The sequence below is a fragment of the Acipenser ruthenus genome, chromosome 14 (assembly GCF_902713425.1).
Source record: "Acipenser ruthenus chromosome 14, fAciRut3.2 maternal haplotype, whole genome shotgun sequence".
Lineage (NCBI taxonomy): Eukaryota > Metazoa > Chordata > Actinopteri > Acipenseriformes > Acipenseridae > Acipenser > Acipenser ruthenus.
The window spans coordinates 21,350,311-21,364,971 of NC_081202.1; the positions used below are offsets into that span (position 1 = coordinate 21,350,311).

General features: G+C 35.3%; 1 protein-coding gene across 4 annotated transcripts in view; it reads left to right on the forward strand.

Moving 5' to 3' along the window:
* LOC117419875 (chemokine-like protein TAFA-5) overlaps window positions 1-14,661 on the forward strand; it is a 190,709-nt gene that overhangs the window by 67,616 nt on the left and 108,432 nt on the right. For all 4 annotated transcript variants that reach the window (XR_004547311.3, XM_034033198.3, XM_034033202.3 and 1 more), the window contains exon 3: window positions 10,073-10,200. Coding sequence is in view for 3 of the 4 variants with exons in the window: in XM_034033198.3 (XP_033889089.1) it covers window positions 10,073-10,200 (128 nt within the window). In the remaining variant the exon portion in view is untranslated. The remainder of the gene's footprint in view (window positions 1-10,072; window positions 10,201-14,661) is intronic.

A 14,661-nucleotide genomic window follows, 5' to 3' on the forward strand; every position in this document is an offset into this window, starting at 1 on the left:
CAACACTCACCAGACTCCTTACAAAGTCATAAAAAGGTTATGAGCAATTAGATCAGCCATTAGACCTGAATGTGAAGAACTTCATTTGCATGATTATTTTTAGTACACTTGTTAAAATAATTAAAAACATGTGGTTTTATTAGTGGAAATAAAGACTGAATTGGTAACCTGCATTGTTGGTGAAATACTATAAAGCGTTAATAAGTATTGTCACATGGTGCCCATTTTCTCACAGGTGCATTCATGTCGTTTTTTTTTTTGTTTGTTTTCCTAAGTCAGGGTAATTCTTTGCTGTTCTTAGTATGGAATTGATTTGTGGTTGGCAGGTCATGGAGAATAAGCTTTCTCTTTCTCAATAATAGTAACAGTATAGGTATAGTTTTTTTTCTGCATTTATCATTTTGTTTTTCTTTTACACAGCAAAATTAACCTGGATTCTTATCCAATTATGATCTTTCAGTTTTGTATTTTTAAAATATATATTTTTTCTCAATAAAAACTTTTTTCCCCTTAACAGTGTGGAGTATGGTGTGTAGATAAGTGGAAAAAAAATCCTCATTTAAATGCATGAAACACTGAGGCACTGATGCAACAAAATGTGAAAAAAGTTCAAGGGGGTGTAGACTTTATATAGGCACTGTGTGTGTGTATATATATATATATATATATATAAATGCTCTGTCGCCAGAAATTTGTGAAATAATGCTAAGCACATTAAACATCCTACAAGGAGAAAGTGCAGAATTTCTTGCCATGCATTTTTTTTTTCTACCTTTCATGATGAAAAATATGTTGTGGAGTTTTAGATTATTTTTTGGCAGGTTGGATTGGGTGTTGGGGCAGCATATGCTGTATATTGATGCCTCTCCTTTTATCTAATCCTTTTTATCCCTTTTGTATCTAATTATTATCTAAAGCAGTATGACAAATTAGGAGTCATAGCAGTGGTTGTCCTTGGGATCTTATAGCATTCCTGTAATAAAAAATGATGCTTTCATATAGTCCCTTAGTGAAATAAGGACATACATCATTATCTCTCCCCATCTATCTAGTTGCAGAGCCCGTTTACGCATGTAAAAAGTGTTCATCCTTCCTTGTTGTCATAGAGGACAATTTTTATAACACACCATAGGGCAGTGGCATGCTCAAGAAAATTCCTTTATTTTTTTTTTGCAAGAATGTACACTTTTCTTGTAAAAGTAACTGCAAATTGATATAAATGAAGGGCTGCATGCATTACGTTAATCGAATAGGCATACTGGCTGTATGTTCCCCTTGTTATTTTGTGGTGCTTCGCTGACTTTTTAAATATTTTATTTTTTGATGTATGCTTTTGTGAGTAAACTGGGTCACCTTCAGTAAAACCCTCCTTAACAGGCCAAATCTCTGACCCAGTGTGCTGTATTTCTCAGATAAGTGTGGGAGACACTATAATTAGGTTTATTATTTGTCATCAGATTTGACCATCTGGTGCAGTATGTGCCAGTTTCAATCAAATGCAGCTCTGTTTGAAATGTATTACACTGCTAACCTACAAATGTTATCTTTGGTTAGTCTGATTTTATTTATTTATTTATTTATTTATTTATTTATTTATTTATTCCTTTTGAGATACAAGTACTGCATGTTTATAACATATGAAAGCAGTATACCTGAGACATTGACGCAGGACATACATTTCCTGAAAGCTGATTGTGACAGGCTGGCTTGCAGTGGTGATGTGTGATGATGTCACGGACCAGGAAGTAACTGAAACCAAAACAATGGATGGACGGGTGAAGCTGAATGCTATGGCACTCAGCTGAATTTATTAATAAACAAAACAAAAACAAAAGATTTAAACAAAACAACAAAACACAAAACAAAAAGGCACAAGGGCCAAACGAATAAACAAAGACTGTTTAGCAGTCGTTTTTAAATGTTTGTTATTTTTCCTCGCTCGCTCCGCTCCCCGTACTCTCCTCTGTACACTCCACCCCGCAGTACAGGCAGCTGCAGGTTCTTATACTCTGGCCAAGGGGTTAACTAGCTGTTAATTATCTTATTACCCCTCGGCCACAGTCTGCACGCGTTTGGTAAGGATGCATGACTGTCAGCTAGTTAAATAATCAGTAGCTGATCAGTCATGCATCCTCACAAGGTTTTTAAATATAAATATAAGAAATACACGGCGCTGTTATCCGCGCCGCAAACAATAATACAAATAATAATAATTAGGGGCGGGACACTCCGCCACACTGATGTATATGTTAAAACATTAACAATAATACCCATTTTGTAATTGTTCTCTTTGGCTTCTTGATAAACGTTCCACAGCCAGGATTACAATTAAGTCAAATCACTTCACATTATCCTTCTAATGCAGCAGCCAGAACTTCTTTCACAAATCTTCTGATGGATAAGCCATTAGCGGGACTCTTTAAAAAGAGAGGGAAAAGATCAAAGCTGATTTATGGCATCTTGAAAAATATTTACCAGATCCCCTTTGGATAAATTACTATCATTATTGTAATTTGTTTAAAAAGGAAAATAACCACACTTTTGTACAACTACAATAAAAAATATGCTATATGTAATGTAAGCTTGTCAACACCATTCTTTACCTGCAAAAAGTCTTGTTTAGTCTTTATTTTATTTATTTATTATTAATTTACACATTACAGAAAAACCTGAAAACAACCAGGGACACATGCTGTATATGCTAGATCTAAAAGTCCAGTGAAATAGCTCAGATATTTCCAAGTATGTTGTTTATTTATGCATTATTTGATTTATAATGTTTTTTAATAAATTATATATATATCATGGTTAAGATCCAACCTGCTACAGATCCTTGACTATCAACAGCTGAACCGCGATACTGAATATATGCCTGTAATGATAGCTTTCTGTCATTGATTATGTTACCTAATGCAAAAGGTCTGAAGAAGTGGTGATGAATTTACTTAACTGTCCATAGTACTGCGTCTGCCAAATGCACCGTTACATGCTTATGTAAAGCCTACATCAAAATGTAGTTTTGAGTCCAGAATATACATGTTTTTTTTTTTTTTGGCTTTGCTTTACCTTTTGTAAATATATATGTATATATAATTCTTCATTTAATAGGCAAAAAGGGCTTTAAAACATTACAATAACTAATTTTGATGTTTCTGCCACACAGTGACACGGACTGACTAAATTAATAAACAGGAAATAAACTATGCCTGAAAACAATAGCGTGTCATTTCAAAAGTTTAATTTCAAGTGCTAGTCTGTACAGAAACCTTTGTGTTAGACCACAGCAGATATTGATATGATGAGCTTCACATCTAAATGCTGTCTTTGTTAACCCATGAGCTTAGCTCTGTATCCTGCGACAAGTTTATGGACATACAAGGGACCATGATTAAAATACTGATTGATTAACTTAGTTAGTAGAACCCACTGAGCATTGATTCCTGTGCCATCCAAATACCGGTATTTGTCTTTTTTGTTGCCTTGTCTTTCCTTCATACCTTCCTCTACCATTGCCTCTATTGACTTAATCACAAACACCTTGCAATTCTGTCTTCTCTCCCCAGAAAGCAGTTGCTTCGTATTGTGTTCAGGCTAAGCACATATTGTTTTGTATAGCGAACAGATGGAATATCTCCCATGAAATTGCCGTAGTATAATACAATGCAGTCTCGTGGTGTTGCTTGGACATGTTGTATACCTCATTCAATATTGAAACTATTAAAATATTTGGTTATATATATGGTTGCAGTTCAATCTTCAGATAGACACTGGAATGGGAATGTTGTTGGTTTACTTAAGAGATTTATTTCTCAGATTAAATGTTTCTTTTTTTAATTTTTATTTTAACAAACACTGTGTAAAGATTTATTCAGCCTGGGTTTTATTTTCACTGGAAGTTATAATAACATGCCACACAATCAGAACACTGAGCCCAACACTTTTTGTTAGCAGGCAAATAGGAATAAAGGTCATTGGTAGGTATACAGTCTAGAATGAAGATAGACCACAGAGAAAAGGCAGTAACATTTGAGAGCACAAACATGCCTAAAATCAGTAACCAAGAGAGAGAGAGATAGAGAGAGAGAGAGAGAGAGAGAGCTCCCCCAGCTGGGAGTGACTTTATGCAGCTGTCAGAATGCTTTTATTGCAAGATCATTCATATGCTGTCAAATGTTGGGATAATAGGTTTCTACTTGGTAGTGTCAAAAGTCATTGATAAAGGGGAGAAAGTGGGATACTATAAAACATGAGGCAGGTTATAATATCTTGATACTGAAACATACATCAGTAGAACTAAGTACTTATTTATAAAATTAATGACATGAAGTCATTTTAATGCAGGTTTTGGTTGAAGTGTTTTGGATCTCCCAATTTTGAAGCCCAGTAACCCTGATTGGGTTTCAAGAACAGGTTGTTGCAACTAACGCCACCGCCTTCTTGTTTGAGATCTCAATTGTATACCACGTGGCCCAGTGAAAGTACAAGGAATTTGGCTTTAAGCTGAGGGAACACCAAGCCGCTTTTTCATGAACAGTGGCTTGAAACCTGGTTCCAGACCGAGTTTGAGCCATGCAGTGTGCCATGCAATGGCCTGAAACCTAGTCTTCTGAAACCAAGTTCCAAACCAAAAGTGGCCTTGTGTTTCCTCAGCTTTAGACTCAGAACTTTGGTATTGGACCATTAGACAATAAAAGTGCCCTAGTGAACTGTTTTGTGACTGACTCGAACTTTGCCTACAGCCTCATTTGTTTAATCTATTATACAATTCAGATAATTTATTTAGTTTTGCCATGTGGCCTCCTCTTACTGAACAATGACAACATTACCTTTTCACCGTCATATAAAATTCTAATTAAATACTCAAAGTAGTGCTCAAGTAAGGCTTTGTTGCATATAGTTAGTCTGTCTATCATCTCCTAACACATAAACAAGTTGTAAATTGAATTTGCCATTTTTATCAAATTGCAGTCACTTTTTCAGCACTTCTTATAAATGCAGCTATAATCTTCATGGGGTGGCCAATCAGTTATTTTTAGCCTAATAGATTTATGGTAAATGGGGTCAGTGTCATTTTAGATTGAAGTAAAATGTTCCCATGATTTTAATATAGCAAAATTGGACCCTCAAAATGTGTGATTTCACAGTTTTTGTATTGCTTTCAATATTTATCAGATGAACTGCATGTGCTGCAACATTAGCTCCTGAAGCCAGAAAAATAGAGAGATCACAAATGCCATTGATAATTTTTTTAGGGAAATTGTCATATCATATTTCAATAAATATGGTCCAAATGTTTAGGAATCAGAAAACTGCACCTTTGGATTTCTTTGTGACATACCCTAGGGATTCAGTATTTTGCATCGAACAGCAGTAGGTTAAAATTGATTTTGTGTAGACCATTGCACAGTACATTGCTATTCATGGATATGATGGACTGCTGAAAGGAAGACTTGGCAGAAAGCTGGTGTTTTATTATATATTTTTTCTTAAGTAATGGACAGATAATAGCTCATGATTAAGATTAGGATGGTAATATTTACATATTGTGCACCATTCAAATACTTTCAGCTTACTGGTACTGATGTGAAACTGAAATATGTAATTTAACTAGTTCAGTATAAAATCATGTGCCTTTAGCGCAGTAAGTATTACAAGTGATGTGACATGTCCGACCTACGCATTAATGCACAAGACTGACTTTGGAAAATAGACAGGTTTGACAGAGTGCCACTTTTCTCTAAAGAGGCAGTGCTAAAGTAAGACATAACAGATAGCTTTAAAAGGGTCTTTCAGTTGTCATTATTGTGCTAATGCCACTGTGAATGTTAATGCCCCTAATTAGGAAACAGGCACAGGTCCAGCTTGCTAGGTTAAAAGAAGAAACTTAACCCTAAATACAGTAGTGGATTAAGGGTTGATTTCATTGGGTTGATGCGCATAATTGTAAAGTTATATTTAACAGTTGGCTGAATGCACGTTAATTATGTTTTGTACTTTATTATGTCTGCAGTACACTGTATGAAGGTTTTAAAGTGAGACATTCCGTATGAATATTCAGCAGTTATCTACCATGTGGTAGTGCCCAGAATTAGAGCTTCCTAATTGGTGGATGAAAGTTCTGAGATTTCTAAAATGTTTTATAGTGTTATAATACTAATGCTACTTTACATCCAAACTAAGCGTGAGATAGCTATCCATATGACAAAGTAAGACTCATGTCTGCAATTTGCCATTTAGGATAATAAGTGTGAGTGGAGGTAGGTGTGTCATGTTTTTATGATGTACTGTACTGTATATTGATGTGGCCCAAGTGATACCAATGTGATGTTGCGAGAGGATCTGAGCTGCAAATCTCCCTCCCGACCCAAGAGGGCACTAAGCAGAGGTACTCGCATGCCTGTACCGAGACGGGCCGGCTTGGAGAGAGGGGCGGAAAAGGAAGTCAACCATCTTAGTGCAGGGTGGAATGACCATATTAGGGGAAAAGATTACTGTGATCAGCTGTGCTGCATTAGACAACTGGCAGGTGTGCCGAGTTGCACTGATCATGGGGTGGAGTCTCCTGGTATATAAAGGCTGTCATTTTGTAAGTGCGGGGCCTTTGAGGTAACACTGAGTTGCTGAGCTGTGTGTTTGTTTGTGTGCTATGTGGTTTTGTTGTTTATTGTCAGGACTGGGGTCAGAGTGATCTGTCACGCCAAGGAGCTGCCGCACTACTGCCAGCACTTTCATCTTGGACATCACACACCCCGCACTACTGAACTGGACACTTCAGCATCTGAGCACCTGCACTTTCCAACACCCCGAAAATGCACCAAAGAGCTGAGAGGGACTCGCTCTACTGGGACCTATGATTTATATTTTTGCTTCTTTGGACTGTGTTCCCCATCAATAAAGTATGCCCCGCTGCCATTGTTGGTATTGGGGTTGTTTGCACCTGTACCCGTGACTCTGTGATGTCTGTTCCACCACCCCATCACAGATGTGTTTACTGTGTAGAAGTAAAAATGGTATAAGCTTATAATGACATATGTTGGATGTTTACAATTGTTGGATGGAAACATTGTTCATTTACTCTAATGTTAGGTACTATTGGCAAAAGCATTTATATCTTCTATGTTTACTCCTGTCTCGGAGAAACCAATAGACAATACTATACTTTTCTCATAAAAATGTATTACGGTGGTATGGCTGAAGGGTTGTGTATGTCTATAGAGGGCACATTTGAAAAATCTGAAATATGCTGAAAACAAACTGTTTGGTAAATACATTTTTGTTCCTAAAGGGACTTAAACTGTTATTCCATTCTCATGCAATTGAAGCACAGTGATAAGGTTCCTTTTCTCTTAATGCCATTCCTTCGACAGTATTGTGTTGATTTATTGAGCAAGGCTTACAGCTGTTGACAAGATCATGATATACTATTTCACAGAGATAATGTCCTACTGTGGGTGTAATGATGTTATTTCTATCTTATCTGTGTAAGATTAACTGTGTGTTGATGTGTTTTTAGGTAGATAAGATCCTGGATTTTTTTTTTTTTGTATTATATACATTGCTGTTCTGTTGAACAAAGTAACAGAAATGACTAGATAATGATGGAAACAAAAATGCTCATTTCTGAAATTGATTAAAATGTTATCCTTGTCTTACATTGTCTTTAAATGATTGTATATTGGTGAAATCTAACAGTTCCTCAGACTGAATCAGATAAACTGTGTGAAATGTTGGAATTTAATTTAATCCATTGTCTAAGATGTAAGCAGGTCTACTTTCCTTATTTTGTACTGAATTGGATTAAGAATTGGGGCTAACAGGTTATCGCTCTCAGATTGCTAGTAGCAAAACACTTCAGCACACATTTAATTTATTAAGGCCACTGTATAACATTTAATTTCATTTATTGTGCTTTCCCTCTCTCTCAAAATTGTAATTTAGCTGATAGATGACATTAAAGAGCTAATCACATAGGGAAAAATGCTTTCTAATTGGTTTGTTCTTTACATTTTTTGTCAGCTCCTTGGCTTTATAAAAGAAATCCAAAGTATTTACACTGATAGTGCTTGGCAACAGTCTTAATATTGTATGTGCAATACTGAAAAATTTCCTTTTTGGCGTCGTTATCCAGATTTTATTTGGTTTCCTTGCTCTAGTTCGGGGAAAATACTGTTTTGGGAGTGATGGCAGGGTGTGAGTGATGGATTTATCCATCATTAATGCGATTTTAATGAAACAGTAAATATATCTCCAAAAAGCTTATAAAAAATATTTAGACATGGTACCCTGTGACAGGGTACACCTCACCCCTATGTTTATTTATATTATTTTGTATTGTTATTCACTGTTATTATTGAAAGGTATTTGTGTTTTATTTTAATGTAGGTTGACAGGGACGATGGTTGCTTCTCGTCTCTGCCAAACTACACCTCGTGAGAATGTGTGGTCGGCAGCTAATGATTTATTGACAAATTGGCTGTTGACCACTCATATTAGAAATCTTGTGCAGATAACTGATAGCCAATTAATCCTCCGACCACTTAAAAGCCTGCAGCTTTTGCTGCCTGGGGTTGGTTGGAGGAGAGAGTATCTGTGTGAGAGGGACGAAAGTAAGAAAAATAACAATTGCTACTCGTGCTGTCTTTACACCAGCACGATACTTGTTTGGTTCAGTGTTTTGTATATTTTGTTTCGGCCATCATGCCTTTTTGTTTGTGTAAAGTGTTTTGTTTTTGTTTAAACATTTTATTTTGTTTAATAAATAAGAGCGCATTTGCGACTCACCCCGTAGTACCTTGCCTGTGTGTCAACTTCCTGGTCTGTGACGTCACCACTCAACCATCCTGTCACATACCCCCACAAAAAAAAAGCGTGTTGTTTAAACAGCCGTGAAAATGCACATAGGACCTTCCACTTTCAATCAATTCAGTATTTTAATTTTCATAAATGGATATGTGTATTGGTTTCAATTGCAATTTGCAGTTGCAATTTTCTGAGGGCCAACAGAAATCTAAGTTCTAATAAAAGCTTGTCGAATCTGATTTTCCACCCTAAACCTGCGGAAAACAAAAAGGTCAATGCAGAGCTCCCAAAACAATGTCACATTGCTTTAACCTGTCAGTGATGCTGATGAAACACATTTTCACATATCTATAGAGGGTATTTAATATTTATTTAGAGATCCATTATCTTTATCCCTGGGGGTGCTTTATTTTTGTTCATTTCTAGTTGTTGTTGTTGTTATTATTATTATTATTATTATTATTATTATTATTATTATTATTATTATTATTACTATTGTTATTATTACGTGCTTCCTCATTTTTTTCTCATTCAGTATATGTTGACAAATGTTGTTTTATATATATATATTACCATGTAATATTTGTAAACAACATTTGTAGACGAGCATGATATTTACGAATAAAAAAAAAAAAAATCTTGGTCTATTTATATTAGTTAAACCACAAACAAATTAGAGTGAGCAATGGACTGAATCAGAAATTGGATTCAGACAATTATGTGTGCATACTACCATAACATTTTCATATCTGTCTCAAGGATATGAAATACTGTATTTTAGTAACTGTAAGACTATGACTGTATGTAGCAGTTTCAAGGGTGTTTGGATTGATCATTGTGGTTTTTTAGGATTACACATATTATGGATGGGATGGGAATACAAAAGAACCAGTCAGCTGTGGTACTGGCAGGCTTTTTTAATTTCTGTTGTGACACTGAACTTTGATACGGCAGCTTTTGTCATACGTTTTTTTACACAGCAACTACTTCCATTGTAGTTAGGTATTGTGCTTTTTAATCATGCTTAAGCCATAAACATCACTGAATTTTGCTTTTCAAAAATCCCAGTTCAAGCAGTGAATCATGTCTACAATGTACGGTGTTCGTGTGTGTGTGTGTGTGTGTGTGTGTATATATATATATATATATACATATATATATATATATATATATATATATATATATATATATATATATATATATATATATATAATATATTATATGTGTGTATATAATATATATAACCTCCTTTTCTTTTGTTTTCCTTTTACAGCACGAATTGTAAAGACAAAACAGTGGTGTGAAATGCTTCCTTGTTTGGAAGAAGAAGGATGTAATTTGCTAATAAATAAATCAGGTTGGACTTGTACGCAACCCGGAGGCCGAGTTAAAACAACAACAGTAAGTCACATACTCTGTTTTAAGGTTTTGAATTCATTACAAAAAAAATGTATCCCACCAATGCAGAGGCAGATTAAGACTTCTTGGGGCCCTGGGGCACAAAGAACATTGCCCCCCCCCCCCCCCCCCCCCATTTAAACACCAGTAAAATGCATGAATAGGCCCATAGAACGTTTACATGCTGCATTAATATAAAGCAAATCATATCACAATATAGTACGCAAAAATGAAACTGCTTGATTTTGTCACATACAAAAAACTAAATAAAATACCTATATCTGCTTTCGGAAAAACATGAACGATTACAAACCCACTGCCCTATACAAAAAACACTCTACACCGGCCCCCTGACCAAAACTTAAATAACAATCATTGCGTGTAAAAAATTGTTTATTTTATTTGCAGAACCATAACACCTCTAAACAACGTATATCATTATAAAGGAGGCAACCTCAGAAACCTTCCTTAATGGAATATTTTACCAGAAAACACTCGACCCGCTGCAGAATAAAGTTGTTCAAAAAGAAAAAAAAAAGTGATAAAATAAGATACATGGATATAACACGAATATAATACATGACCTATGAAACGATTAAAAAAAATAAACAAAATGTTTAGGTAATCTAAACATGAAATATAGTTACCTACATTTGAAGTTTTACATTAGGATGTGTTTTGTGTGTAAACTAGTGAATAATACAATGTTCTTTAAATACTGGGATAGCAGCGCTACTGCACTCAAGTCAAGTATATTTTCAAAACTAAAGGAACTTAGCAAGTACTGGCATGTGTATTGTTTAGCGAGTTCACACAGGTAGCCATTTACAACAACAACACGCACACTCTTAGCATCTGACCACACATCACTTATTTGCATATTAGAGGCCTGAGGTGCATGTGTGTGTAGTTTGTGGAAAACAGGCGTAGTGCTGTATTTGATTTGATAGTGGAGAGATCATTCAGCGAAAAAATTCTGATATACTTACAAACACTTGGCCTTTGTATTCATCCATTATTTTATTATATTAAAGAATATTTATTTATTGCTACATTTTTGGTATATTTATTTACTGCTGTATTTTGATCCATCGGTTTACAGTGGGGGGCCCCCTAAGTGGCTGGGGACCTGCGGGCCCGTGTGTTAATCCACCCCTGCAGCAATGGTTGCACACGGAGCACATACAACACAGTGTACGAAAACTGTGGTAGGATCTACAATCTCTGAATACACATTTTCATTTTTGCACAGAACAGACCATGATAAAAGCTTGACCTCATTATATGGCAGTAGTAATGCCAATATTCCATATTCTGAAACACACAACAACACATTAAGGCAATACAAAGTATTTGAAAATTACAAATCCTTAACATGGCAGAAATTAGATGATTTTAAAACATGTCACTGCTGTAATATTTAGCACAGTTAAAACAAAAAGTGTTTTCTAACAATAACCCACAACATAGAGCAAACACAATTGTTGCAAGGTGCATACATTGAATGCACAGGCTGTCCTTTGGGACCTGATTTTAAATTCAGTGCAGACCAAATTGTTAAAATGCCATTCAGGTCACAGGGCTACACCCTAGTGGAGGAGAATACGTTTCACAAAACTACCTTAAACTGACTCACATAGTCAACTCAATTTATGAACATCCCAGAAATTCATATTGAGGGGGATTGATTTATTTATTTATTTTTTTCACTGGTAAATTGTCTTATGGGGTTTATGCAAATTAATTCAACAAGAAAAAGGGGATGCCTTCACTTTGCTGTTTTGTTTTCAATACATTAAAACCACCTAATAACTCTACTGTTACTGTCTGCCTCGCTTTTTTCCACACACTTTGTGGAATAAAATAATACAACCAGCGGGTTTATATGTAAGTCATTTGCTGTACTGTATTGAAATGTTCTGACATTAGTATAGCATAGCACAATATAGAATAAAGAACACTGCATTGTGTTTTGACAGTTTTCTTGGGTTTTTCAACTGTACTGAACTGATAAGTCAACTTTGTGTCACATTTTTTGCACAGTCCCTTTGAAGTGATAAGTGATCTGTATTATACAACTAAATAGGGTATCTGCAAACACAGCAACATGTTTTTATTAATATGTAAAAAAATATATGGGGAAAAAAGTGACCTCATTAAAAGAAATCTGACATTTATGGAGGGATAATTAGGTGTGACCATACTGAATTTCATGTTAAAGCTATGTTGATAAAAGGTTCAAATACATGCTGAGAGATCTCATACAATTCCTGTCAGACTTCCTATGTAAAGTGAAGTGTTCTATGCATTTCCTAAAGTAAGTATTTAAGTAAATATATAAAATGTTGTTAGGTTTGCAGTAAACAATTATGAAGGTAATGTAGTAAGTATTAATGCTAATCAGGGTATGTGAAATCAGTGATAAAGGTAATAATACATAAACTAAAATTTCTTGCAGTACCTGGGCAATGCCTGAATTGTTTATTCCTGGCTTGGAAACTTTTTTTAGAGGTGTTTACCTTCCTGAAAAGGTTTTGTGTGTTGCAATGAGTAAGATTTTGCACTTCATTGTTAAATATGCTAAACAAAAAAACAAAAACACTGTTTGTTAGATCTGTTTTAGAACACGTATCCTATATTCAAGAATCAGTGCTGTGAATATATTTCAAAGTTATTATATTACAAAAATTATTTTAATAGTCGCCTTATTCCTGTTTGAGAGTTTTACAAAAGGAAAAGATACATAGCATTTAAACAACTTTTTTATTCCTAGAAGAAATTGCACAGCTCCTTTAATTCATCTCTGCCGTATCCCGTTCACAATGCATAGCAACTCCTTTTTATTTGCATAATCAGTGGATTTTGTATGAAAAACAAAGCAGTTGGGTAAGCGATCCCAGACTCTAAATCAATGTTATGGTATTACTCTATGTTATATTGGCCACTTTATATAGGCTTCAGTAAGACAACAAAAGCACAGAAAAATTGCATCGTAGTGTTGCATCTGTGTATGAAGCTATGAATTTGGTATTTGAAGTACCGTTATGCTTCAAATTACTGTGTGAACATAAAGGGGAAAAAAAGCTTGGGTTTTGAATGATCAATATTCATTCTTTTATAGTATCTGTTTAAAAAAACATTATTACAATTCTGAACTATGTTTGTTATATAAGATACCAAAACAAAGTATTTATAGTATATACCGTGGTCCATGTTACACCTAAGAAAATATTGAGGATAGTAAATTAATGAAGTGTCAGCACGGCAGACAGTAAGGGTTATTACTCAAACAATTTGCTGTCAACATGCCTTAACCATGAACTAACCGAATGTGTGCATTATTGAACCCTAAAAGTTACTCTGTGCTTTTTCATATGCTTGAGCAGTGGTTCTTGTATTATTGCAAAACCAGTCCCAAGTGTCAGTAACCATTTTTTTGTTCCCTGTTGTTTTTGTGCTGGGTGTCTTTATCAAGCTTTAATGTCAAGCATCATTCAAAAGGCAAACTAAATGGACCAGTTAATGCCCCAGAGCTATTCAAATGTAGCTTTTCTTGCTGGAAAAATCAAGGTCAGTGAAGATTATTATAACAAAGGAAATGTAGGTCTTTATTGAAAAAAGCAAAGTGAACTGAACAGCATTACTGGCAGTACACCATGGCATCATAGAATTAATCCAATTGCACTATTTATAGTAGAAATCTGTGTGCAGGTTATGTGGGGCTTCTGGTTGTAAGACCAGTGCATCCCCATGAAAAGATGAAAACTATGTCAATCAATCTGTTTGAGATATTAACAGAGTAGAACACATTTATATATCAGTACAGTATACTTAGTAAATGTTTTTGACATTGCTATTAAAGCATGATAAATTAAACAATGAACGATTCTAGAATAGGTGCATTTCAAAGTGAATGGGTGGATAATGGGCGGCAGCAGGACATACCAATCCTTCCCCGGGGCCCATGACGGCTCTCAGCGGCCCTGTACACGGAACTCGTGATTCACAGACGGGACCAATCACAGGGTAGACACAGACCACGCGCAGCACGACTGACACGGCCAGACAGAGGACCAATCACAGGGGAGACACAGACCATGCACTACAAGACTGATACAGAGAGACGGGACCAATCACAAGTAAGACACAGAACATGTCCACGCGGAGGCCAGGGTTACACAGACAAGAGGTAAACAAAACACACAGTTTACATGTTGAAATACAATGTGAATTAAAAAAAAAAAAACTGAAAACTACCATCAGATACCTTTTAATTAAGAAGATTGTGACTTAAATCAATGAGTATATAACATATATTAGAGCTGTCTTTTGTTTTGGTCATCGTTTTATTTTGAAATACTATTATAGAACTTGTGTTCCTCTATAAGTCACTATAAGAGGCAAGACACTCGCTTGTGGAAAGCAAGTATCACTGCACAACACACAAAAAAATGATGTAGCTGT